This window comes from Artemia sp. Qi Xiang Cuo, chromosome 8 (assembly GCF_049724085.1).
Source record: "Artemia sp. Qi Xiang Cuo chromosome 8, ASM4972408v1, whole genome shotgun sequence".
In the NCBI taxonomy this organism is placed as follows: Eukaryota; Metazoa; Arthropoda; class Branchiopoda; order Anostraca; family Artemiidae; genus Artemia; species Artemia sp. Qi Xiang Cuo.
Genome location: NC_142801.1, coordinates 18517849 through 18543920, shown reverse-complemented (window position 1 = coordinate 18543920; position 26072 = coordinate 18517849). Strand labels below are relative to the sequence as shown.

Below are 26072 nucleotides of genomic sequence, written 5' to 3'. Positions count from 1 at the left end.
TTAATCATAAATATTTAAAAAAAGAACGAATAGAAATTTCGATTAATAAATTCAAATCTACAACGGACAGAAAAAACAGAAACAAAGGTGGAACCACAAAAATTTTGAAACTCCCTAAACACTAATGTCATCTATATTCGGCTGAAAATGAGATATGTTTTTAACAAGGTTTACATTTCTTCACTACCACCTGAAAAAAGCAAAGATCAAAATGCTTATCAAACTGTTAATTTTTATCAACGTATTCGTTAATTCATTTCAAAATCGTAAGAAATTGTTTGCTAAATGAAACTTCTAGGAGCATCGACTGGCAATATTTACAGAGTTAAGTTATCACAAACTTTGGTGAGAATATATAAAACCTTGTTTATATGCCAGATATGTATGCAAACAAGCATCTCTAAAATACTATTCCTTATATGAATAAGCGATCTTGACACTTCCAGGGGAGCGGGCATTCAGAAAATCCTTCTAGAGGGTGAGTAGGACTAACATTCGCAGATATTTCTTCCCAGAGTTCTGGATATGGTACTCTCTTAACCACTAAAAAACCTAGATACACAATTTTCAGCAAAAATTTTTCCCACGATTTCGCAATTTCTTCAAATAACGACCGACTAAACTTTAAAATATAATATATTGAAAATTAAAAACAGTATACAAAATAAAAAATGAGTTAATTAATTGGGCTACCACCACTGACGCCTGGGTTGTCCAGTAGCATACCTGAAAAAAAAAAAGGTTTATTGAAACAAATATACATATATACACACAAACGCATATATATATATATACATATATATATATATATATATATATATATATATATATATATATATATATATATATATATATATATATATATATATATATATATATATATATATATATATATATATATATATATATATATATATATATATATATATATATATATAGGGGAGACCAGGGCATTGTGGACACTCTTTCACAGAATTGCAAATAACTTTTGAGTAAGCCCCTTTTTTGCACATCCGATTCTACGAACATTAAATTCAGATGTTAGCTTTATTTGAGCTATTCATAACAAACTTGTACCTCTTACCAGATTCTCATGGGAAGTGGTCAAACAAAAAGTGGCAAAAGTTTCATATACCTGGATTACCGGGGTATAAGGGACACTTGGTATGGGTTATAATTTGAGACACTAAGGTTCAATATACCCTGGGCTGCTAAAGTCAGAAATAGAAGAGTAAAACTCAGAAGAAAAAAAGAGAGTAAAAGAGAAGCATAAGGAATCAGAACGAAAAGAGTTGGTTGTTTATTAAAAATGTATCGAATATATATAACAACTAGGTATGCAGTGACAACTTAGGCAATATTCAGGTGTAGGCTTTAATTCAGCTCAGCTGTGGTACTTTAAGCAATAACGACTACTTGATGTCAAATTGGGACAAAGAAGCTTGAAAAGCAAGCAGTACTGCTTGTTGCAAAGTGCCACCGTAGATGATGGAGGCTCTATGTTTATTTTGATGCTTGCTCTGTCGAATGTAAAAATCTGATCTGCTCTCGTAAACTTCATGAAAGGCACAAGTCTTTTCAAATAGAGTACCTCATATTTGTCTTCCTCCTGTGAAACTATCTTCCCAATTGAGTAGGTTGGGATTTTCCCTATTTTTCCCTCTAAGACAAGTCACCAGTTTTCACTTCTTCATAGTCAATGTCTTCCACAATATCTGCATGCATGCTTTTATCATCTGAGTTACTTAAATGGAATTCTTCTTCCATTTCATCCTGACATTTCTCTATGGTGTCAAAACTCAGGGCCTTTTCCCTCTTTTTCCCGCCAATTTCGCCTTGCTACTTCTCCCTCGTTTCTTTCACTTATTCTTTGCTGTTCGTTCAGTGAAGTCTTTTATCAGTTGATTTTATCAGTTGTTTTATCAGCTATAATGCTCTTGGTCCTTTTGCGGTTGGTAATATTTTTTCTGGCACTGGCTTTAGGGTAAGGAGAAATCTGTTGAAGGGAGATATTTGGGGATACAGGTGTTTCTTCTCGTAGTTCTGAAGATGCACTAGAAAATGTACTTGGTTTAGACAGATGATTGCTTTCACGAGGATTAATGTTTGGAGTGCCTGGTTCTGCACAATCAGAAACATAGGAGCTCAAGAATTCGTCATTCGTAAAATATCACAGTTGAGGGCGTATACTCCAGAAACTCTTGAGGCAAGAATAAATCGTGTTTGCTTTTGAAAGTGTTTAAGAAATTCTGGAGGGGTTTCAACAGTCATCCATCCGCTTACATAAGCAGAACCTTTCGTGCCAGTAGGGGCAGCAGAGACCCTACAGCAGGGGGGTATCGCTACATCTGTAGCACTAATTGCACAACATACTGTTACAAGCTCACGCCTCTTCGCTGATGTTAGTTGACCAACTTGCTTAGCCCCTTAAGGTCCTAACATTTACTTAGGCTTCTCCGCAGATGTAAGATCAGTTCATCTACACTACACATAGTATCAGCTTAAAGGTTCTTCAGTACAACGGAGCTGATTAGTCGTCCAATAACCCAATGACCGTTCTCTGATTGAATGCTGTTGCCCTCGCAATGCTCGTAGCCTAAGGAGAACGGATAGATGCACTTGGGTTTCTTTTCAGGAAGGACGTAAACCAATCTGCGCCAGCAATTTTATTATTTCCCCACCTGTCCAGAATCTTTTTCATGTTCATTTTTGCAAACTGATAAGCCAGAATACGACATCGTTTTGGGCTAAGCCCATAGTGCAGCTTACTAGCTTTTGTCAGGTATATATATATATATATAGGTATATATATAGGTATATATATAGGTATATATATATATATATATATATATATATATATATATATATATATATAAACAATATATATATATAATATACATACTATATAGGCTATAATATATATATATATATATATATATATATATATATATCCAACCAAACGACATGAGTAATCCAAACGACAGAAGTCATTTACCAAGTGGCTCTACCATTAACGTTACCTATTTTGGCTATAATGAATTTTAATCTAGAGTCACTTGGAGTGCATAGGAGTGGGGCGTCCATATTACCCAAGCGTCCATACTGCCCTGATATAATATACATACTATATAGGCTATAATATATATATATATATATATATATATATATATATATATATATATATATATATATATATATATATATATATATATATATATATATATATATATATATATATATATATATATATATATATATATATATATATCCAACCAAACGACATGAGTAATCCAAACGACAAAAGTCATTTACCAAGTGGCTCTACCATTAACGTTACCTATTTTGGCTATAATGAATTTTAATCTAGAGTCACTTGGAGTGCATAGGAGTGGGGCGTCCATATTGCCCTGGTCTCCCCGATATATATGTATATATAATATATATATATAATATACATACTATATAGGCTATAATATATATATATATATATATATATATATATATATATATATATATATATATATATATATATACAATATATATATAATATACATACGATATAGGCTATATATATATATATATATATATATATATATATATATATATATATATATATATATATATATATATATATATATATATATATATATATCCAACCAAACGACATGAGTAATCCAAACGACAGAAGTCATTTACCAAGTGGCTCTACCATTAACGTTACCTATTTTGGCTATAATGAATTTTAATCTAGAGTCACTTGGAGTGCATAGGAGTGGGGCGTCCATATTACCCAAGCGTCCCTACTGCCCCTGGTCTCCCCTATATATATATATATATATATATATATATATATATATATATATATATATATATATATATATATATATATATATATATATATATATATATATATTTATATATATATATATATATATATATATATATATATATATATATATATAATATACATACTATATAGGCTATATATATATATATATATATATATATATATATATATATATATATATATATATATATATATATATATATATATATATATATATATATATATATATATATATATATATATATATATATATATATATATATCCAACCAAACGACATGAGTAATCCAAACGACAGAAGTCATTTACCAAGTGGCTCTACCATTAACGTTACCTATTTTGGCTATAATGAATTTTAATCTAGAGTCACTTGGAGTGCATAGGGAGTGGGGCGTCCATATTGCCCTGGTCTCCCCGATATATATGTATATATAATATATATATATAATATACATACTATATAGGCTATATATATACATATATATATATATATATATATATATATATATATATATATATATATATATATATATATATATATATATATATATATATAATATTGTCCAAAATATTTCGTCAATGCACTCAGCATCATAGACCATTTTGATTGGTCACTCTCTACGTACTAGACAAGTTTCTAGACCAGGGGACTACAGAATTTTTAAACGTCTGTATTTATTTTTAGACTTACAATACAATCAATGCTTCTTTTAGATTTAAATGGAAAAACAGATTTTTCTCAACTGAAAATAGGGAGCAAAATTAAACTTAAAACTACTAGAAATGATTCGGTATATGAAAGGGAGCTGCCTCTTCTTTAGCACTCACTCGCCAAGGAGCATTTATTGGCATTAGTGCTGTTGATTCACTGCATATTTATTTCATTATGAATAAATATTAAAACAAACTATTTAAAAACTGATTGCCAATTTTTATTTTGTATTATTCCTTATTTTATTAATTTTAAATGTTTATTAATCCTAACCTAACCTAACCTATGCAGCCTACTGCAAAATACTTGATAACTTTAATTCAAAATCAACGGACTCGAGTCGAGGCCTTCGGCCTCGACCGAGTCCGTTGAAAAATCGACCGAGAAAAATCTAACATTACCAATCCATTAAACATAGTTCTTCACAATAAAATACATTTTTTTTTAATAGCGTTATTTTTTTTATGAATGCTCAAGAATATAACATACAAAGCAATGTTTTCAGGAAACCCTTAGCTGTGCTACTTGGTAGCAGTGCTGTTACCCTGTTATAAAAATACCGCTTCAATTCAAAATCTCTGAAAGGAAACTCACCTTACATGATCGCTCAATGTATTTTTAGTAAATGCTTAGAGTAAGTATGAATGTATGAATTCAAACGACCTTACCTGCTATACAAGCGTTCACTAACGATGTCATAGATCCGGATATAAAGGCTCTTATCACTAAACGAGCCAAGTCCCCTTTTCTGGTTGGCGCCATTGTCCCAATAACGGCGAGCTGAATTCCAATTGAGCCAGGGTTGGCAAATCCACACATGGCAAATGTTGCTATTCCCTCACCCCGACTCTAGGATAAAAAATATGTTTATTAATTTTCACTAGCTTTCACAACTAGAAACTAAAAATCAGCATCAAGACTGTATCAAACAGCCGTATGTATAAAGCGACTCGAAATATAGTAAAGATCCACTAATTGTCTCAATGAAGTTTAAAGCATGCATTTTAATCCATGAATACTCCTTGGGGCAACACTAGTATCTACTTTTGCATTAATGTCATTGCCAAGAATATCTGAAATAGAAGGTTTACCCCAGAAACCCCAGTCCTTACCCGAGCAATATAATAGACATTTATAAATGCTGATGACCTTGGCTGTGGACGGACCAAAGCTTTTGGAAGACAGAAAAAATAGTTTAATCCCCGCCAAAAAGATCCTTAATCCGTAATGTCTTTCGGACTCACGGCCCTTGTATAGCGTCATTCCAAGTCAAAAATTCAACCAAGAATTTAACCAATTGCATCAATTGAATTCAACCAAGAACTTTACCAACTATAAATAAAAGTTCAAATAGGGATAAAATCCTTTTAATAGACAGTGATGATAGAAATTCACAAAAATACCAGATATTTCGGTCACATATACAGTGACCGTCATCAGCAGTAAAACATCAGTAGTTTTACTACTGATGACGGTCACTGTATATGTGACCGAAATATCTGGTATTTTTGTGAATTTCTATCATCACTGTCTATTAAAAGGATTTTATCCCTATTTGAACTTTTATTTATCGTCATGGAAAGGCAGTGTGGTCTCCGAAATTATTTACCAACTATTCGTTGGTTTCCGTCAGGCATTTGACCTGATATGGCGCGAAGGACTCTGGCATATCCTCCTTAACTACGTGATCCCTTATGAGACTGTCCAAATAATCAAGAGTCTGTGGGACCAGTTCCAAGGCCAAGTAATAACCGCTGATGGGTTTTCAGAAGAGTTCACAACTTCGTCAGGAGTACTCCAGGGTTGCATCTTATAACCACATTTGTTCAACCTCTTTCTAAATGCCGTTCTGTCACTGGTGCAGTCGGAAAATGGCGCGAGAATGGGAGGGCTGCTAATAGACAATCTAGCCTATGCTGATGATATTGATGCACTAGCCAACTCTACACAAGAACTTTAGGCACAAGCTGATAGAACTTTACCACAAAGCCTTTTGGGATGCAATACCAAAGACCAGCAAGACCAAAGTCATGATAGCTACGAGACGGGAACTAGACAAACCACCCATTATCACCATAGGCGGGAGACAGGTTGAAACAGCTGACGACTTCCTCTACCTTGGTAGCCAACTCTCCTCTGACAATACCCATAGCTCTGACGTGAAATATCGACTTGCACTTGCTAGCTCTAGCTTCCAAAGACTAGCCAGCATCTGGAAAAGTTAACCACCTACCCGACAAACTCAAAATGCGCCTATTCAAAAGTTTAGTAATCCCCATAGTTATTTATGGATGCGTAACATGGACTCTGAAAACCGAAGACCAAAGAAAACTTTAAGATTTCGAGATGAGATGCCTCCGTCCCATTACTAGAATCAAAAATATTGACCGAATCAAAAATCTGGAAGTACGTCAAAGGCTCCAGTCCACTGAAACAATTCTCAGTAAAATCAAGAAACATCAAATACACTGGTTCGGTCATTTCAAGCGATTGGAGCCAAGCCGCCTCCCGAAAATCACCCTTGAAAAATCCTTTCATGGCCGCCATCGACGAGACACACCACGAAAACGATGGATGGAGAACTTCCACTTTGACAACTTCAAAATAGTCCAGTTATCACGTATCGCACCAGATGGACCAATGTACCGAGCCCTTACACATGAGTTAACAAAACGAGTGGCCCCAAAACGTCCCACGAGGACGGCCGGAACCTAAGTAAGTAAGTAAGTTGCCACCGTGGTACAGGAAAACATATATCACTGACAAATTCGAAGTTACTGATCCTGACACCGCTGTTGCTAAACGAATAGAAAAGCTAGAAGCATAATAGAACAGTTAGAATAGAAGCAAAATAGAAAAGTTTATTTCTTCAATTTGTCCCATCTGCTGATTCACTTAATAACTTTATTAGAACATTATTTTTATTTCGTACATTTGGATCCCTTTTTTGTTTTCTCTGTCATTTTAGCAGTTGTAGTTTGTTTCGTTTTTTAAGTGCTTCGTCTTGTTGTGTGTTGATTTGAGGGTTGTTCAATAATCAAATAAATAAGATAGTAATGATGACGCTGAAAAAAATAATAAATAGTCAAATAAACCAAGCATGCCAAAACAAAATTCTTATCAAATTGTTTTTTTTTCGGTTCTGCTCTCCTCAGAGAAGATTAATTTGTTTCAGATGACCCTTAGGAGATTTCAAAACGTGTGACCTATAAATATTTTTTTTTTTCGTCTTTTACATTGATTAAGTCACAATCTCCGAACTTGAAATTCACGCCTACATGAACACTGGCAGTTCATTTTTAAGTATTGTTGCCTTTTATAAAAAGCAATGGTATCAATCCTTGAAATTCTGATTTAAAAAATAAAATAAATTTTTACTAAATGTTTGGAAAAATTAAAAAAATATTTAAACAAAAAATTCATGATTATTTGAAAATAAAAATAACTTAAGAAAACAAAACTTACTGAGATGAGATTGCTTGACTTAAGTTGACCTAATTTACTAAATCCGGCGAATTCATTGACGACATTCTTCGTTGCTATTAGTTCTGCCACCATTTCGCATTCTGGTGCATCTACACCTAAACACCATGCTAATGGAATAAAAATTTTCGTGATGATCCACTAGAAAAAAGGAAAGAAAAGAAAATGAGTAAAAACATATTGGTGATGATGACTCCCCCCCCTCGAAATTTCTATTTGACATGTATAAGCTTAACAATAATGCATATAAACAATTTTCGATATGTTTTTTTTTTTTTTTTTTTTTAAGGATATTACACTTTCTTTTATTCCAGTTTAAAGACTTTATGCTGCAGAAACAAGAGAAAGAAACATACAAACAGGTTAAATTTAATTACACATAAGTAAGCCGAGTATTATCGTACTTGATGAGTTTGAAAAGTCGACGAAAAGGTTTGTCATGTTCAATACGGTTTTAGTCCGTAAAACAAAGCCTAAACTACAATTTTTATTCCTTGCAAAAATGACTATTACCCATTCAAGGCGGACATCAGTACTCCTAGACGGCAAGCAAGGCTGGAGCATTCAGCCTTTCTTGTCCTATTTCAAAATAAATGGTGGTGATCATTGTTTTTGGTGATAATGTTACCTTTGAGTGTGCATTGTGTGCACAGAACTCCAAGGTATCCTGTAAATGCTTAGTGGAAAGAGGGATGGAATTTTGGACACCCCTTAGATTACCCTTTTTTATCTGTGTCAAGAAAGACAACATTGTAGCTATAGTGCCTTAAAATGCTTGTTGATTTCGTAATTTGTGTTTTTAAGGGTTATGTGAAATTTTGGTGAATTTGTAAGAATGGTGATTAAAATAAATCAAAAGGATTTAACCCTTAACTGGTAGGATGTTTTTATAACACTCATGGTAGGGTGGGGTCAAACTGACCCCAATCTTCTGAAGGGTACCAGTCAATAAAATATTTAGATGGAAACATGAGCTTTTATTTTCAAATATATTGACATAACTACCATTATAACTACATATAACTACCATATAACTACCATATAACTACATATAACTACCATATATAACTACCATTGAAACCAATAAAAAGTTTGTTTCTAGATGCAGCTCGAGCAAACAGTCACTGCATGTTCCTTACATAAACTACTTTTACAGATGACACAGCATAGAGTAGTCTTGGGGTCCTTTTCCCTTGGACAGATACCACATAGAGCTCGTTTGGCCACAGAATGTTGTTCCCCAGTGTTCTGGCTTTCTGCAAAGGGAATCCCAGCAACCTGGCATGTAAGTCGACAAGGTTTTCGTGCCATAACTTTGTTTAAAGATCTGATTGTGCAAAATGGTCGAACCAAAGCCATACCTAACCTTATGAGGACCTCACGGCGGGATATACTCTTCTCTTAATTGCTAGTTTCATTTACAAGCACATGAACGTTTACACCAGCAACGTCTAATAGAGCAAAAAACACTGCCAATGGCCGTCGTGTTCTAGGGCTTGTGGTATAGTTCACGCATTTCGGGTCCAAACTTTCAACTCCACTCTTTGTTGAGTTGTAAAATTCAATAATTTCCGGTTTTCCCGTGTATTCGTCGACTTTAGGTGTGTGATGCATCGATGATATCATCACGAAGACCTTGGTTTTCTTTGGCAAATATGAAACCACTGTTTTGTCACTTTTCAAACAGTTCGCCGTAAAGACCTATTAGTAAGAGGCAACCCGGCTCAATAGTAACCAAAAAACTAAAAAACAAAACTTTGATACCAATAGATACATCGAAAGAATTTAATTTTTATTCTGATTTTAAATATATAAGATTCATCAAGTTTAGTCTTACCCATTAAAAGTTAGTAGCCTGGAAAAATTTGCCTTATTTTAAAAAAAGGGGGAAACAACCCATCAGAGTCATAGAATCTTAATGAAAACCACACCCTCAGATTCAGCGTATCAGAGAACCTTACTGTAAAGATTTCAAGCTCCTATAGGCAAAAATGTGGAATTTTGTATTTTTACCAGAAGGAAAATCATGGATGCGTGTTTATTTGTTTTTCTGTTTGTTGTTTTTCCCAGGGGTGATTGTATCGACCCAGTAGTCCCAGAATATCATGAGAGGGCTCATTCGAACGGAAATTAAAATTTCCAGTGCCCTTTTTAAGTGCCCAAAAAAATTGAAGTGCAACTTGTATCACTTTTTACAAACAAAACTGCATTTTCATATACAAGCTATGCTTACAAGCTATGCATTGGAGAATCTAGAGATTCTACAGTAGCCACAGTAATAACCATATATGACGTAATAAGTAAATGCAATATTTATACACGCTTATCTTTCAGCAAGATAATAATATAAGAAATACATAATTACAACAATCAAGTTTGTACGGAAAACTGCCTTTTTCTATAACACTGTAGTAGGAAGTGATATTTTTAACCTTATATTACATAAAGAACCGATACAGTTCATTATAAATGTGGCCAATGCTAGTTTCATAGGATATAGCTGAAAACGTAGTAAAGAACAAACCACGGCACATAGCAACTAAAAGTTAAGAAAATAAAATCATCTCATGAATGGAAATTAGCTGCCTGACTTTTTGAGGTTCGTCTCTTACTATTCCAAATAAGAAAAAGACATAGGACTTTTCCTGTTTGTGAACTTACATAAAGGATCGATATAGTTTAAAGCCAAAGAGTGAACTCCCTTCCTGGCGAGTTTTGTTTGGCAAGAAACTGTCAGGTATTTCACGCTTGTTTTTCTTTACAGTCCCTACATAGATCAGCTTCAGTTGTAGAAACTCATCCACTTGCTGAATGGAACTGTACCAATTGTCGACCGTGATGTTTCTACTTGAGCCAGAGATGGTCCTCGTCAAAGTAAGAGTTGTCCTAGTTGGTACCGAAAGATGCTCGGAACCAAGCAATTTTGTCTCCTTTCCACAGTAAATGGACGCATCGCAGACATAGAAAGTACGGGCGTCTGCTAGGCACTGCATTTTCTTGTCGTATTTGTTGGTTTTTGTAGGAATATACATACAAAAATTAAATCTGCCTCTAAACCCGATAAGGGTCTCGTCGATAGAGACAATGTGTGAAGTAGAGTAAAGTTTGCTGCAGTTTCCAACAAACCGGTCGTAAATATTGAATATCAGTGAAAGCGGCGTTCCTCTTGCTAGATTGGTCGATGGATCGTCGAAGCGAAGGCAGGCCTGAATGTAGAGGAACCTTTTCAGAATCATGGCCACTCGAAAACTATCTCTCCCAGTCCCATAGCTGACAAAGAGGTCAGTTGCATCCTCGTTTCCTGACTTGAAAACTTTGGCAAGATATATGAGATCAAGAATGCCCAAAGTTCTACCTTATCAATTGGCTTCGTAAATGTCTGCTTACCCAGTAGATCGGCTGCAAAATTCGCATGACAGAGATCCATTTTTCTGTTTGTATGCTCCACCATTGCATCAATAACATTTTCAGAGAAAAGAAGGCCCCAAGCATTTTCTGGTTGCAAAGGTTGACCTGTGCGTGCTGGTCCTTTGGGGCCAGCTCGTTCAGTCACGATGTTCATAGCTCTGGTTCGGCTCGGGAGTGGTGCAATTTTCGAGCACTTTGTTGTTTTGTCACGTCCTAGTAGCACATCCTTGCGGGTCCATCTTTTGGTTCTCTGAGAAAGAGGCACTTCACCGAGGTCTGGCTCACCAGGAGCTGGTGATGGCTGTTCTCCGAATTGACTTGAAGAAGCGGTAGCTTCATTTGATTCTTCTGCACTTTTGGCTGATGATGAAATTGCATCTGGAACAAGGTTTTCCTGCTGGTCATTCGATGGTCTGCAGTCATCGCCCTCCTGGGTGTCGGATCCACTTGCTAATTTGTCATCTTCCTCAAGTATCTGAATGATATCTTCCTCTGTAAGCTGGTTCTTAGCTCGGGTATCTGTTCTTTCTATAAGGGAAAAGAAAATGTAAAATTTTTCCATATGAATCACTTTTTGACACTGAAATCTGAATAGAAAAAGTGAAAAAGGCCAAAACCGAGAAATGAAAAGTGAAATCCAACTGGAATTTACGAAAAAGCAATTAAGTCATTCTTGGCAATGACAGAAACGTGCAATACTAGCAACAAATATCATATTTCTTCAAACAAAACTAAATCATCATTTTCCTTTTTTTGTAACGTTAATGGTAGGGCGGGGTCAAAATGACCCCAGACCACTGTTACCTCCTCTGCCTTTGGTGCCAGCTACTCGACTGATTGTGTGCTTCAATACCACCAAGTTTCCGGAGAATACACGAGAAAACTGCGCTTTGCTCCTAACGGAAATACTTTCTTAGACCACACTGCTTTTCCATTTACGAATATAAAAGCAAGAAAAACGGTTTTTAATTTTAATAAAGCATTGAATAAATAATAACAAAATAAACACTTAATTAAATAGCACTCCAAATATTTCGGCCCCACACCCGGGAGCCTTTCTCAATGGAAAAAAAAAGAGAAAAACAAAAACAAATGTTCTTATTTGAAAAATAACTTAAATCGAAATACAACAAACTAAACACACGAAGAGAGAGAAAAAACAAAAGAAAAGACAAGAAATAAAAATAAATAAGTAGGAATCAAACTCACAGTCACAGTTGAGTTTGATTCCTACTTATTTATTAAAAAAAAAACAAGTTTTTTAAACTGAAAGTAAGGAGCGACATTAAAACTTAAAACAAACAGAAATTATTCCGTATATGAAAGGGGCCGTCCCCTCCTCAACGCCTCGCTCTTTACGCTAAAGTTTGACTCTGTCTCACAACTTTATATTTTTAAACAATAAAAAATTTTAGCGTAAAGAGCGAGGCGTTGAGGAGGGGACGGCCCCTTTCATATACGGAATAATTTATGTTTGTTTTAAGTTTTAATGTCGCTCCTTACTTTCAGTTTAAAATGCTTGTTTTTTTTATTTAATTTCTGATCGTTTTTTAGTTAATGTAGCTTTTATTTTGGGTCACCGTCATTGAATAAGTAAACAAAATTTGCATAAAAATTTTACAGTTTTTTGCTAAATAGCTGTCTCTAAATTTGGTTCTGACGTAATTTGCAAATTAACTTACGTAACCCTAGTCAATACCTTGCTCTTTAAGCTAAAGTTCGAATTTTGCTCCAATTCTTTAAAAATGACCGCTTTACAAAGACCGTTAATTAGAATAAATAGCTCTAATGAAAGTACTAAAAAATCTTTGGCTTAAAAAAGCGAGGCATTGACTAGAAGGTAAACCCAATCATATAGCTAATATTTTTTGTTCGTTTTAAGTTTCGATGTTGCTCCTTACTTTCAGTTGAAACACTTGTTTTTTTATATTTAATTTCTGTTTTTTTTTAAAATAATGATGGGAAATCCGGCGCCCCCTTCATAGCAATGTCCCTGCCCCCATGCAATCTTCCTTCATGAAAAGATCCTCCCATATAACCCCCAACCCATCCCCATCCCCCACTACAAGAAAAAATTCCCTCTGAAAACGTCTGTATACTTCCCAATAACCAACACTATATGTTAACATTAGGTAAAGTTCCTAACTTTCAGCCCTCCCCCTGGGGGCTTCGAGGGATTAAGTCATCCTAAAAGACATAGTTATAATATTTTCGACCATGCTGAACAAAATGGCTATATATAATTTATATATTTAGAATCAACATTATAAGCCTATTCTTTTGATACATTTATTGACATCAAAATTCCGTTTTTAAAAGTTTCGATTACTATTGAGCCGTATCGCTTGTTTTTTTTTATTGTTTTTTTATTATGTATATGTTATTACGTATATAAGGGGGTTTTCCCCTCAGTCAATACCGCGCTCTTTAAGTTAAACGTTAAAAAATTTATAATTCACAAACCCCTGAATCACAAAGGCCGTTTAATTAGAATAGATAGCTCTTTTGAAGAGACATGCTAAATCTAGGCTCATTTAGAGTGGCGCGCCACTCTAAATGAGCCTAGATTAACCCAACTTTTATCATGTCTCTCTCACTATGACTGTGTGTCTGAGCGGGTGCCGGAGGGGGGCATTAAATAGCGGAATTTATGCTGATAAACACACACACACACAGAGACGCCGCTGCGGTGGGGTGGACGGGGACATTATACAAGAGGTGACTTCAAGAAAGAGTTTGGCCGGTGGGGGGCATTAAATAGTGGAATTTACCATTTTTTAGGAGCCAATAAGAGACATAGGTTTAGCAAACATCGGGGGTGGGGAACGCCGCGGGGGGGGGGGCATTAAATAGTGGAATTTGTGAGGAAATTGCTCTGCCTTGCACACACACAGACAAATTGTTACTTACTTACAATTTTTTCATAATTTCTTGAATGAAATTTCTGCTTTATGTATACAAGAGCTGACTTCAAGAAAGAGTTTGTTACCTATTTACAATTTGTTCATAATTTCTTGAATGAAATTTCCGTATTGTGTATTCAATAGGTGAAAACAATAAAGAGTTTATTACTTACTTACGATTTTATCATGATTTCTTGAATTAAATATCTGTATTGTGTCCAGGAAGCGAATTCAAGAAAGCGATTGTTACTTACTTACAATTTCTTCATAATTTAATGAAATGAATAGAACTATTCTAAAGAATAAAGACGGGTTAAGCTTAAAGATATTTATTGCTTAAATGTACTAACATATTTTTTTTTGTTGAGAAAAAACAAAAACACGTATTTACATAAAAATAGTACTTAGAGTTCACTCTTAAACGTCCAGAAACGATGGTCCCATGATATAGAATAGTTTTTACCATGTCTTATGGATTTATCACGATCAGGTACGTCCTTAAGTATCCACTGTATAAAGTGCTTAAACTCGTCTTCAGGACGGTGATAAACCCCTTCAAATTTAGGACACTTAAACTCTTCTAGATTGAAAAGTGGAATCCTAGGGTCACACTTTTGAATTAAAACTTTATCTGTAGGTACATTACCCTTTACATAGAGTGCTTCAACCCCGAAAAAGCTGCAAATTTCATTGACTTCCTCCTGAACATTTCTCAGTTCCTGACCAGTATTATTAAGTGGTGTAATCACTCTATCGTAGAATCCCAGTCTGTTTATATGACGTTATGTAGTACACCACAAGATTTTATCATACAAAAACATAGTATAGTTCACTTTCCAATGATAACAGTCAATTTCTTTGCGTTCGATAGATAATAACAAAAATGCACAATCAAATATAATACCACAGATGATTTTTTCAAACCAATGAATTCGGTGTCATATATTCCTATCATCTTGGAAGCTATTAATGTAGCTGTTAAGTAGAGAAATACTTCATCAAACTTTTATACCTTCGCTCAAGGTTGAATGGAGTTATAGCTAGGGGGATGAGTCCTAAAACCATCTGAATTCATTGTGGGGAGGAGTCATAAAACCCTTAGAAGTCATTGCGGGGAGGAGTCATAGAACTCTCGGTATCTATTGCATGTAAATGAAGTCTGGAAATTGATGTAGTTGTTAAGTAGAGAAATACTTCATCAAACTTTTATACATTCGCTCAAGGTTGAATGGAGTTATGGCTAGGGGGATGAGTCCTAAAACCATCTGAATTCATTGTGGGGAGGAGTCATAAAACCCTTAGAAGTCATTGCGGGGAGGAGTCATAGAACTCTCGGTATCTATTGCATGTAAATGAAGTCTGGAAATTACAATTTTTTTTATAATATCTGTATTGTGTATCCAAGAGTTGAATTCAAGAAAGAGTTTGCTACTTACTTACTTACTTACAATTTTTTCATAATGAGAAATCCGACAATGGATGATGGTAGATAATTTATTCATTATAATAGATTAAATTTGTCAATGTTATCCGACATATCCGACATGTGATATCGATAAAGAATGTTAATAATGAATTTGTTCAAGTTGATACTTAAATTATGTCAGTGTTATCAAACGTATCTGTCAAAAGACATAGATAAAGAACTTATTCACTCTGATATTTTGATTTTGTCAATGTTATCCCATTCATCTGTCAATAGATGTTGATTGATAATTTATGCATTCTTATACTTCTATTTTATCTGTGTTAACTTATTTATCTAACACATAATGTATGCAAATTTCTTTTCTAATATCTCCGATGTTTTAATATACATTCTAAACTTTTGATATGCTAGCTTACTCTAAAAATAATGAACACATAACAATGTAAGGCATAATATATTTTTAATGAAATAATGTCATGAAGAATATTAATACAAAAAATAGATATTATCATACATTATTAATATCAATGAACAACTTTGGAAATTTTGAATCTGTTCTATAAAATGGTTCACCATGTTCTCTCTTGATACTATAGGTATTGTCTTCTCTCAGTTCGTTATCTGTAGAATAATCATTATTCCATTTTGACTCTTACACAATTTTTATAGGTGTGTCATCGACAGGGTCAATATAATTTTCGTCTTTGGTATTATTTGATTCATTGACTGTTTGATCAATGGTTGTAATGCTTGCTGTAACTTTGTTTTTCATCGATTCATACTTATATTCCTTGGTGATATTTTCTGTCAATGCTCTTTTTATTTTTCTAGCAACTTCAATGTCTCTTATCAAACTATTTTTACACAGGTAACAGTTACGGAACGTAGACATGTTTTGATTTATAATATTAGTAGAAGAGTAGGTCTTTCTTTTCGTCTTTGCTTTCATTTGAATGCTAATACCCGAAAGCTGACGATATGGTTTAACACTGTGTAACATGTTACCAAAAGCACTAGTATGAAGATGCCCCTCTTCATCAACTATTATTTTTATGTTGGCATTTTCTTTGAGTGCAATCATCTCCGGAGATCTCAATCTCGCATATCCACCATCATAAGAGTTGAATTTTCTGGTACTCCAAAGAAATTCAATTCTTTACTGTCATGACAATGCACGCATACGTTTCCGATAGTGCTACCACTTGTACTTATTTCATAGTTTAAATACTTCTCCTTGTCAGCATTCAATGCTACAATAACACTAACATGTGAACACACTTTCTTAAAATGCTTCATCTTCACTTTTTTAGAGATATTAGTTATGTGTTTATCGTTCCTCTGTGTAAAAAATACTGATTTAATACATGCAAAAAACTAGGTAGTGTCGATAACCGGCCATAGAGCAATAGTGGGAAAGCCACATCGTGTCTCTGGGCAAGCATAGAGTACAATTGTTAGAGCCATAAAAATATCTGTCGAGGAGGTATCATTAGCAATAACCTACTTCTAATGAAGCATATTAAGTCACCTGTTTACCGGGTACTAAATAACTACCAGTTTTACTCCCCTTAGCATTATATTGGCTTACACTGAAAATAATTGAACGGAAAAAATAAAAGCCCGATAAATATTTACTGGTTGGTGTGACAAACACAGCGCAACGTTTAGCTAGATAAGACGAAGAAGAATACGGATAATTAATAGTCTTTTGTTCACCATTATACTTGAATAAACAGATTTAGTCGAGGGAATGAATCTTTATTCTAGAAGTCCTATTCCTACAAGTTAAGTTAGAATAAAAGAATGAGGTAATTATATTGGCTTACACTGAAAATAATTGAACAGAAAAAATAAAACCCCGATAAATATTTACTAGTTGGTGTGACAAACACAGAGCAACGTTTGGCTAATAGCTATAAATTACAATAAAACAAATATCTGTCGAGGAGGTATCATTAGCAATAAACTATTTCTAATGAAGCATTTCAAGTCACCTGTTTACTGGGTACTAAATAACTACCGTTTTTATCCCCCCCCCTCAGACCTTAATTTACCCCAAATAACCATTTTTCCGCACCAGCCACAAAACTCAATTCCTCCTAGAATTATTTAAACTAAATACTTACCCTCGCCTCTCACAGAAAGTTCAGAAAGACACAATAGCCTTATTTATAGTCGAATGTTTACCCAAATATTTAACACATACCATTTTTCCATACCATCCATAAAACTCAATTCCTCCTAGAATTATTTAAACTAAATAGTTACTCCCGCCCAAAGTTCAGAAAAACACAATAGCCTTATTTATAGTGAAGCATTTCTTAGTCGTATGTTTACCCGAATATTCAACATGTACCATTTTTCCACACCAACCACAAAACTCAATTCCTCCTAGAATTATTTAAACTAAATACTTACCCCCGCCTCTCACAGAAAGTTCAGAAAGACACAAAAAGCTATTTTAAAAGGTATAAGAATTATTTATTTATCACAAATCCTCACTTTTTGAATGGCCATCAGGTAAAGAAAAAATCCCACAGAATAAAACAACAGAGTCTCTCAAACGCCGTAAAGCTATTTTAAAATGTATAAGAATTATTTATTTAACAGAAATTGTCGCTTTTTGAATGGCCGCCAAGTAAAGAAAAAATAACAAAGAATAAAACAACAGAGCCTTTAAAAAACTGTAAATCTTAATTAAAATTTATAAGGAATGTTCATTTCACAGAAATCTCCACTTTTTGAGTGACCTACCAGGAAAGAAAAAATAACAAAAAAAAAAATAAAAGAGTCTCTCTGACACTGTAAGGCTATTTTGAAATGTATAAGAGTTATTTATCTAACAGAGATACTCACTTTTGGAGTTTCAACAAAGTAAATAAAAAATAGCACAGAACAACAAATAAGAGTCTCTCAAAACCAGTAAGGATATTTTTAAATGTATAAGAATTATTTATTTAACAGAAATCCTCACTTTTTGAATAGCCACCAAGGAAAGAAAAAATCACACAGAAAAACTGACCAGACTCTCTCAAACCCCGTAAAGATATTTTAAAAGGTATAAGAATTATTTATTTCAAAGAAATCCTCGCTTTTTGAATAGCCATCAAGTAAAGAAAAAATCACAAAGAATATCTCAACATAGTCTCTCAAACCCAGTAAAGCTATTTTAAAATGTACAAGAATTATTTATTTAACAGAAATCATCGATTTTTGAATGGCATTCAAGAAAAGAAAAAATCACTCCGAATAAAACAACAGAGTCTCTCAAACACAGTAAACCTATTTTAAAATGTATAAGAATTATTTATCTAACACAAATCCTCGCTTTTTGAATGTCAGCCAAGTAAAGAAAAAATCACAAAGAATAAAACAACAGAGTCTCTCAAACCCTGTAAAGCTTTTTTTAAATGTATAAGAATTATTTATTTAACATAAATCCTCGCTTTTTGAATTACAACAAAATAAAGAAAAAATCACACAGAATAAAACAACAGATTCTCTCAAACCCCGTAAGGCTATTTTAAAAGGTATTAGAATTATTTATTTCACAGAAATCCTTACTTTTTGATTAGCCACAAAATAAAAAAAAATAGAAAGTAATAAAACATCAGAGTGTGTAAAAGCTCTTAAAGCTATTTTAGAGTTAACATGCATCATTTATTTAATTTATCTCCTCATTTTAGTAGTAGTAGACCCTTAAAGAAAAAATTACAAAGAATAAATCAAAAGAGTCTCTAAAACCATCTAAAGTTCTTTTAAAATGTATAATAATTATTTATTTAATAGTAATCCTCACTTTTGGAATGGCCACCAAGTAAAGAAAAAATCACAAAGAATAAAACAACAGAGTCTCTCAAACCCTTTAAAGCTATTTTAAATTGTATAAGAATTTTTTATTTAACGTAAATCCTCGCTTTTTGAATGGCCACCGAGTAAAGAAAAAATCACACAGAATAAATCGACAGAGTCTCTCAAACCCCGTAAAGCTATTTTAAAATGTATAAGAATTATTTATTTAACAGATATCCTCGCTTTTTGAATGGCCACCAAGTAAACAAAAAAATCACACAGAATAAAACAACAGAGTCTTTCAAACACCGTAAAGCTATTTTAAAATGTATAAGAATTATTTATTTAACAGAAATCCTCGCTTTTTGAATGGCCACCAAGTAAAGAAAAAATCACACAGAATAAAACAACAGAGTCTCTCAAACCCCGTAAAGCTATTTTAAAATGTATAAGAATTATTTATTTAACAGAAATCCTCGCTTTTTGAATGACTACCAAGTAAAGAAAAATCACACAGAATAAAACAATATAGTCTCTCAAGCCCCTTAAAGCTATTTTAAAATGTATAAGATTTATTTATTTAACAGAAATCCTCGTTTTTGAATGGCCATCAAGTAAAGAAAAAATCAAACAGAATAAAACGACAGAGTCTCTCAAACCCAGTAAAGCTATTTAAAAATGTATAAGAATTAATTATTTAACATAAATCCACGCTTTTTGAATGACCACCAAGTAAAGAAAAAATCACACAGAATAAAACAACAGAGTCTCTCAAACCCCTTAAAGCTATTTTAAAATATACAAGAATTATTTATTTAACAGAAATCCTCGCTTTTGAATGGTCACCAAGTAAAGAAAAAATCACACAGAATAAAACAACAGAGTCTCTCAAACACATTAAAGCTATTTTAAAATGTATAAGAATTATTTATTTAACAGAAATCTTCGCTTTTTGAATGGCCACCGAGTAAAGAAAAAATCACACAGAATAAAACGACACAGTCTCTCAAACCCCGTAAAGCTATTTTAAAATGTATAAGCATTATTAATTTAACAGAAATCTTCGCTTTTTGAATGGCCACCAATTAAATAAATAATAACACAGAATAAAACAACATAGTCTTTAAAACCCTGTAAAGTTACTTTAGAAGGTATAAGCATTATCTATTTAACTGAAATCCTCACTTTTGGAGTGGCCACCGATAAAAGAAAAAATCACTAATAACAAATGAATAGAATCTCTAAAACTCCTTAAAGACGTTTTAAAGGGTATAAGTATTATTTATTGCACCGATATCTTCGTTTTTGGCATAGCCAACAAGTAAAAAAAAAATAACAAAGAATATATCAACGGAGTCTCTCAAACCCCTTAAAGATATTTTAAATGTTATAATAATTTTTTTTTTAACATAAATCCTCGCTTTTTGAATGGCCACCGATTAAAGAAAAAATCACACAGAATAAAACGACAGAGTCTCTCAAACCCCGTAAAGCTATTTTAAAATGTATAAGAATTATTTATTTAACAGAAATCCTCGTTTTTTGAATGGCCACCAAGTGAAGAAAAAATCACACAGAATAAATCAACAGAGTCTTTTAAACCCTGTAAAGCTATTTTAAAATGTATAATCATTGTTTATCTAACTGAGGTCATCACTTTTGGAATACCTAAAAATGAAATAAAAAATCACAAACAATATGTCAAAAGAGCCTGTCAAACCCCTTAAGGATAATTTAAAAGATATTAAACTTATTTTTTACAACTAAATTCTCGTTTTTGAATGGCCAACAAGTTAAGAAAAAATCACACAGAATAAAACAACAGAGTCTCTCTAACCCCGTAAAGCTATTTTAAAATTTATAAGAATTCTTTATTTAACATAAATCGTAGATTTTTTATTGGACACAAATTAAAGAAAAAATAACACAGAATAAAACGACAGAGTCTCTAAAACCCCGTAAAGCTATTTTAAAATGTAAAAAAATTATTTATTTGACAGAAATCATCGCTTTTTGAATGGCCACCAAGTAAAGAAAAAATCACACGGAATAAAACGGCAGAGTCTCTCAAACCCCGTAAAGCTATTTTAAAATGTATAAGAATTATTTATTTAACATAAATCCTCACTTTTTGAATGGCCACCAAGTAAAGAAAAAATCACACAGAATAAAACGACAGTCTCTAAAACCCCGTAAAGCTATTTTAAAAGGTATAAGAATTATTTATTTAACAGAAATCCTCGCTTTTGAATGGCCAACAAGTAAAGAAAAAATCGCACAGAAAAAAACAGCAGATTCTCTAGAACCCCGTAAATATATTTTAAAATTTATAAGAATTTTTTATTTAAAAGAAATCCTCACTTTTTGAATGGTCACCAGGTAAAGAAAAAATCACACAGAATAAAACGACAGTGTCTCTCAAACCCTGTAAAGCTATTTTAAAAGGTATAAAAATTATTTATTTAACAGAAATCCTCACTTTTTGAATAGCCACCAAGTAAAGAAAAAATCACACAGAATAAATCAACAGAGTCTCTCAAACCCCGTAAAGTTATTTTAAAATGTATAAGAATTATTTATTTAACATAAATCCTCGCTTTTTGAATGCCCACCAAGTAAAGAAAAAATCACACATAATAAAACGACAGAGTCTCTCAAACCCCGTAAAGCTATTTTAAAATGTATAAGAATTGACAGCACATCGAAGTATTTGAAAATGTGAATAACACATGGGTGATTGACAGCTTTCCCTAAAAAACCATTCCTAAATACGCAATTTGACAATCTCTAGTTTTCGATTTAAAAAAAAATATACACTGCCAAATAACCAGTCCGGTTGAAAAAAACTTAGAGTTGAAACGAACTTGTGTGGGGAATCCCTGTTTTGGCCCAGAAACCTGTCTGATTGGCCCAGAAGCCTGCCTGGTAGGTTTTGTATAATTCCATATGCAATTGACAACAATAGCAATAATCAGTCTGGTAATCTGCCATGGAAAGGTGCCATGGAATGTGGAATTCCTGTACAGGCAAGCAAATAACATGGTCCTATACAGGCAAGCAAATAACATAGGAATTCCTATACAGGCAAGCAAAATGGTACTTAGATAACTACTAAGATTGTCATGCAAGTGACAATTCATAGTCTCTAGTGCTAGATTATCGAAAGAAGGTTCATCTAGACGAGTACTTAAGCATCTAGTATTTTGTAAGTAGAAAAATAAAAAAAGTACATAGGCTATACCAAAAAACTAGCTCAGATAAACTGACTCATGATATTTCCCTATATTTTTAGAGTTCTGAGAAGCAGCAATTTACTGGAAATACGAAACCGACACGTAAAAAAAGTTGGAGGAAGCCCACTTTCAGAAATCATGCAAAGCTGGCGCTGCGTGCCATGAATGGCTCAAGTGTGCCAACTATGACAGATGTATTCCAAGGATGGTGAAAACCATCCTAAGCATGGTAGAAACTGTGCCATGCGCGGCAGAAGTGCACGGCACACGTGGTGTTCTGAGCTTTACACTAGGTTGTAGATAGTGGATAACTCCACAAAAAAGATGTTGTTTCAGGAACAAAAAAGTCCTTTTTGAACAAAGGTAACTCACAGAAAATAAAATACTACTATATAAGGCTCACATAATAAATACTATAACGTCTTTAAATACAGTAAATAAATACGTGTTAAGTGGTAATGATGTTAATAACTTATTGCACAGAATTGCCCAATTTGGGAAATATCAAAAGTCGATTTATTTCAGTTAGTTTTTCAAATATATCTTGCAAAACTGCGATGCAGCAATTTTTTATTCCTTTTAAATTTCGACATCACTCTTTTTAAAAAAAATTCTAGTGAAAGTAAGGAGCACTACTAAAACTTCAAAAGAACAGGAATAATTTCGTATAAGATTATGACGGATACCCTTTCCCAAACTACTGATCTTTACGCTAAAGTTTTACTTTTTGTCACAATCAAACAGTTCGTGGTAACGAACTGTAATTAACGAGCGACCCGGCTCAATAGTAACTGAAACTCTAAAAAACGGAAGTTGATCCAAATTGAACGTAATCAACGTGAGTTGATCCAAATTGAACTATTGTTACACCTGGGACTGAGATACCGAGACCCGTTTGAACGGGAAGTTTTTGCCGCGTAGCAGTCGTAATCACGACTACGACAAAACCAAGCCCCGTGTAAATGGTCACTTACTTTTTCTATCAAACAGATCGTGGGAACGAACTGTTAGCAAGGAGCGACCCGGCTCAATAGTAACCGAAACTCTAAAAAAACGGAATTCTGATATCAATACATACATAAAAAAAAATCGGATTTTATGCTGATTTCAAAAATATAAGTTTCATCAAGTTTAGTCTAACTCATCAAAAGTTACGAGCCTGAAAAATACTTGCCTTATTTTAGAAAAAAAGGGGGAAACAACCCCTTAAAGTGATATAATCTTGACGAAAATCAAACCATCAGATTCAGCGTAACAGAAAACCCTACTGTAGATGTTTCAAGATCATATCTTCCAAAATGTGGAATTTTGTAATTTTAGCCATAAGAAAGATCACGGATGCGTGTTTGTTTGTTTTTTTGTTTTTTTTTCCCGGGGGTCATTGTATCGACCGTATCGAATTAAAAGTTCTAGTGTCCTTTTTAAGTGACCATGAAAATGTTAAAAAAAATGTTAAATTGAGTTAATTTGTATTGAATGGTATGAAAAGAGTAGAAAGAGGGAATGAGTTTTGGTTTATGATAAAAGATTGTGTGACGCTGCTCAAGTCACAATAGTGGCTTAATAAAACGTCATACGTTCTTACCATCTCTACGTTTGTTGATAATGTTATTCAAAAAATGTGTTGTAAGTGCCAGTTAAGTATGATGTATTATTAGTTGAAAATAAAAGTCAAGTCAAGTCAAGTCTAGCTTGTTCAGCATAGTCGAAAATCTAATAGATATGTCTTTGAGGATGACTTAATCCCCCACAGTTCCCGGGGGAATGGGCTGCAAGTTATGAACTTTGCCCATTGTTTACATATAGTATTGGCTATTGGGAAGTAAACAGGCGTTTTCAGGAGGGATTTTTTCTGGATGGGGGGGGGGTTCAGAGGAAGGGGTTACATGGAAGGATCTTTCAACGGAGGATGATTCCTTGGAGGAAGGGGCATTGCTATGAAGGAGGGGGGGCGGATTTTCCAGCATTATTTAAAAAACAATCAGAAATTAAATAAAAAAACAAGTTTTTTCAACTGAAAGCAAGGAGAAACATTGAAACTTAATACGAACAGGAATGATTGCATATATGAGGGGGTTCGCCCCCTCGTCAGTACCTCGTCCTATACGCAAAAGTTTTTTTTTGTACTTTCAAACGAGCTATCTATTCTAATTAAACGGCCTTAGTGATTCAGGGATTTGTGATTCGAACAAAATTTGAACTTTAGCGTAAAGAGCGAGGTATTGACTAGGGGGCAAACCCCCTCATATGCGTAATAATTTATGTTCGTGTTAGGTTTTAATGGTTCTCCTTGCTTTCATTTGAAAAATCTTGTTTTTTTTTTTTATTTAGCCTAATCCTTTAAGAGAATGATAAAACACAAGGGCCGTTAAGTTTGAATGGGAAGCACTTCTAAATAACTTTAAGCATTTGGCCAAAAGACCGAGGGCTGAGGAAAGGGTGCCCCCCCCTCTTATACGGAATAATAGTTTGAACGTTTCTCCTTACTGTCAGTTGAAAACTTGTTTTTATTCAATTTTTGCTCTTTTTAAAATAATACCGAGCAATCCCCTTCATAAAATATGTCCCTCCCAGATAAATTCTTCCATGGAAAGTCCCTCCCACGTATAATTCCCTCCATTTCCGATCGTTCTTTAAGTCCTGATGAAAGTCTTCCGTCTGGGGAAATATTTTCCTGAAATCCCCCCCCCCCCCATAATAGAACGGTTCTTGACAGAACATTTCCCTATGAAGAATTTCTCCGACTAAAAATCCTCCCCTCTTCCCTAGAAAAAATCCTCCAGATATTTTCAACCCCTCCAAAAATTTCCCCCGGACAATTTCGTGGATATATTTCCATATGTAAAATTGAATAGGCAAAGAGAAAGTAAGACAAATAAAGAGAATTTCATACAAGAATCCTGACAAATTCCCTCTGTGTGAAATTTCCCCTGGAAAGTTCATCCCTAGAAACTTCCCTCCCCACAAAAGTTCTCCCCGTGAAATATAATTTTCTAACATATGGAGAAGACTATGCCTAATAAAAAACACACATAAATTAGTTTAAAAAAAGTTTCCAAAACAGAAGTTTTTCAAAGAAATGCAAAGAGGTACATTGAACCACAAATGAACAGAAATAAATTCAAATAATTCTTCAGTTTTAAAACTTCAATTAGTAACTTTCATAAATCAATTAAACCTAAAAAAATAGAAACTACAACATATAATCAAGCCAAAATCAAAACGAGCATAAACTAACCCAAAGAAGAGAAGGGCTAACGCCTCAAC

The 26072-nt window shown here is 33.6% G+C and overlaps 1 protein-coding gene across 4 annotated transcripts in view; it reads right to left on the bottom strand.

Annotated features, from left to right (window-relative positions):
• Positions 1 to 618: 618 nt before the first annotated feature.
• The window catches only part of LOC148949211 (uncharacterized), a 340130-nt gene continuing 314676 nt past the window's right edge, over positions 619 to 26072 (bottom strand). For all 4 annotated transcript variants that reach the window (XM_089092875.1, XM_089092872.1, XM_089092873.1 and 1 more), the window contains exons 10-12: positions 8023 to 8181; positions 5226 to 5406; positions 619 to 726 (exon numbers count right to left, since the gene is read on the bottom strand). In XM_089092875.1, the coding sequence (XP_088949001.1) occupies positions 677 to 726; positions 5226 to 5406; positions 8023 to 8181 (390 nt within the window). In that variant the 3' untranslated portion in view covers positions 619 to 676. The remainder of the gene's footprint in view (positions 727 to 5225; positions 5407 to 8022; positions 8182 to 26072) is intronic.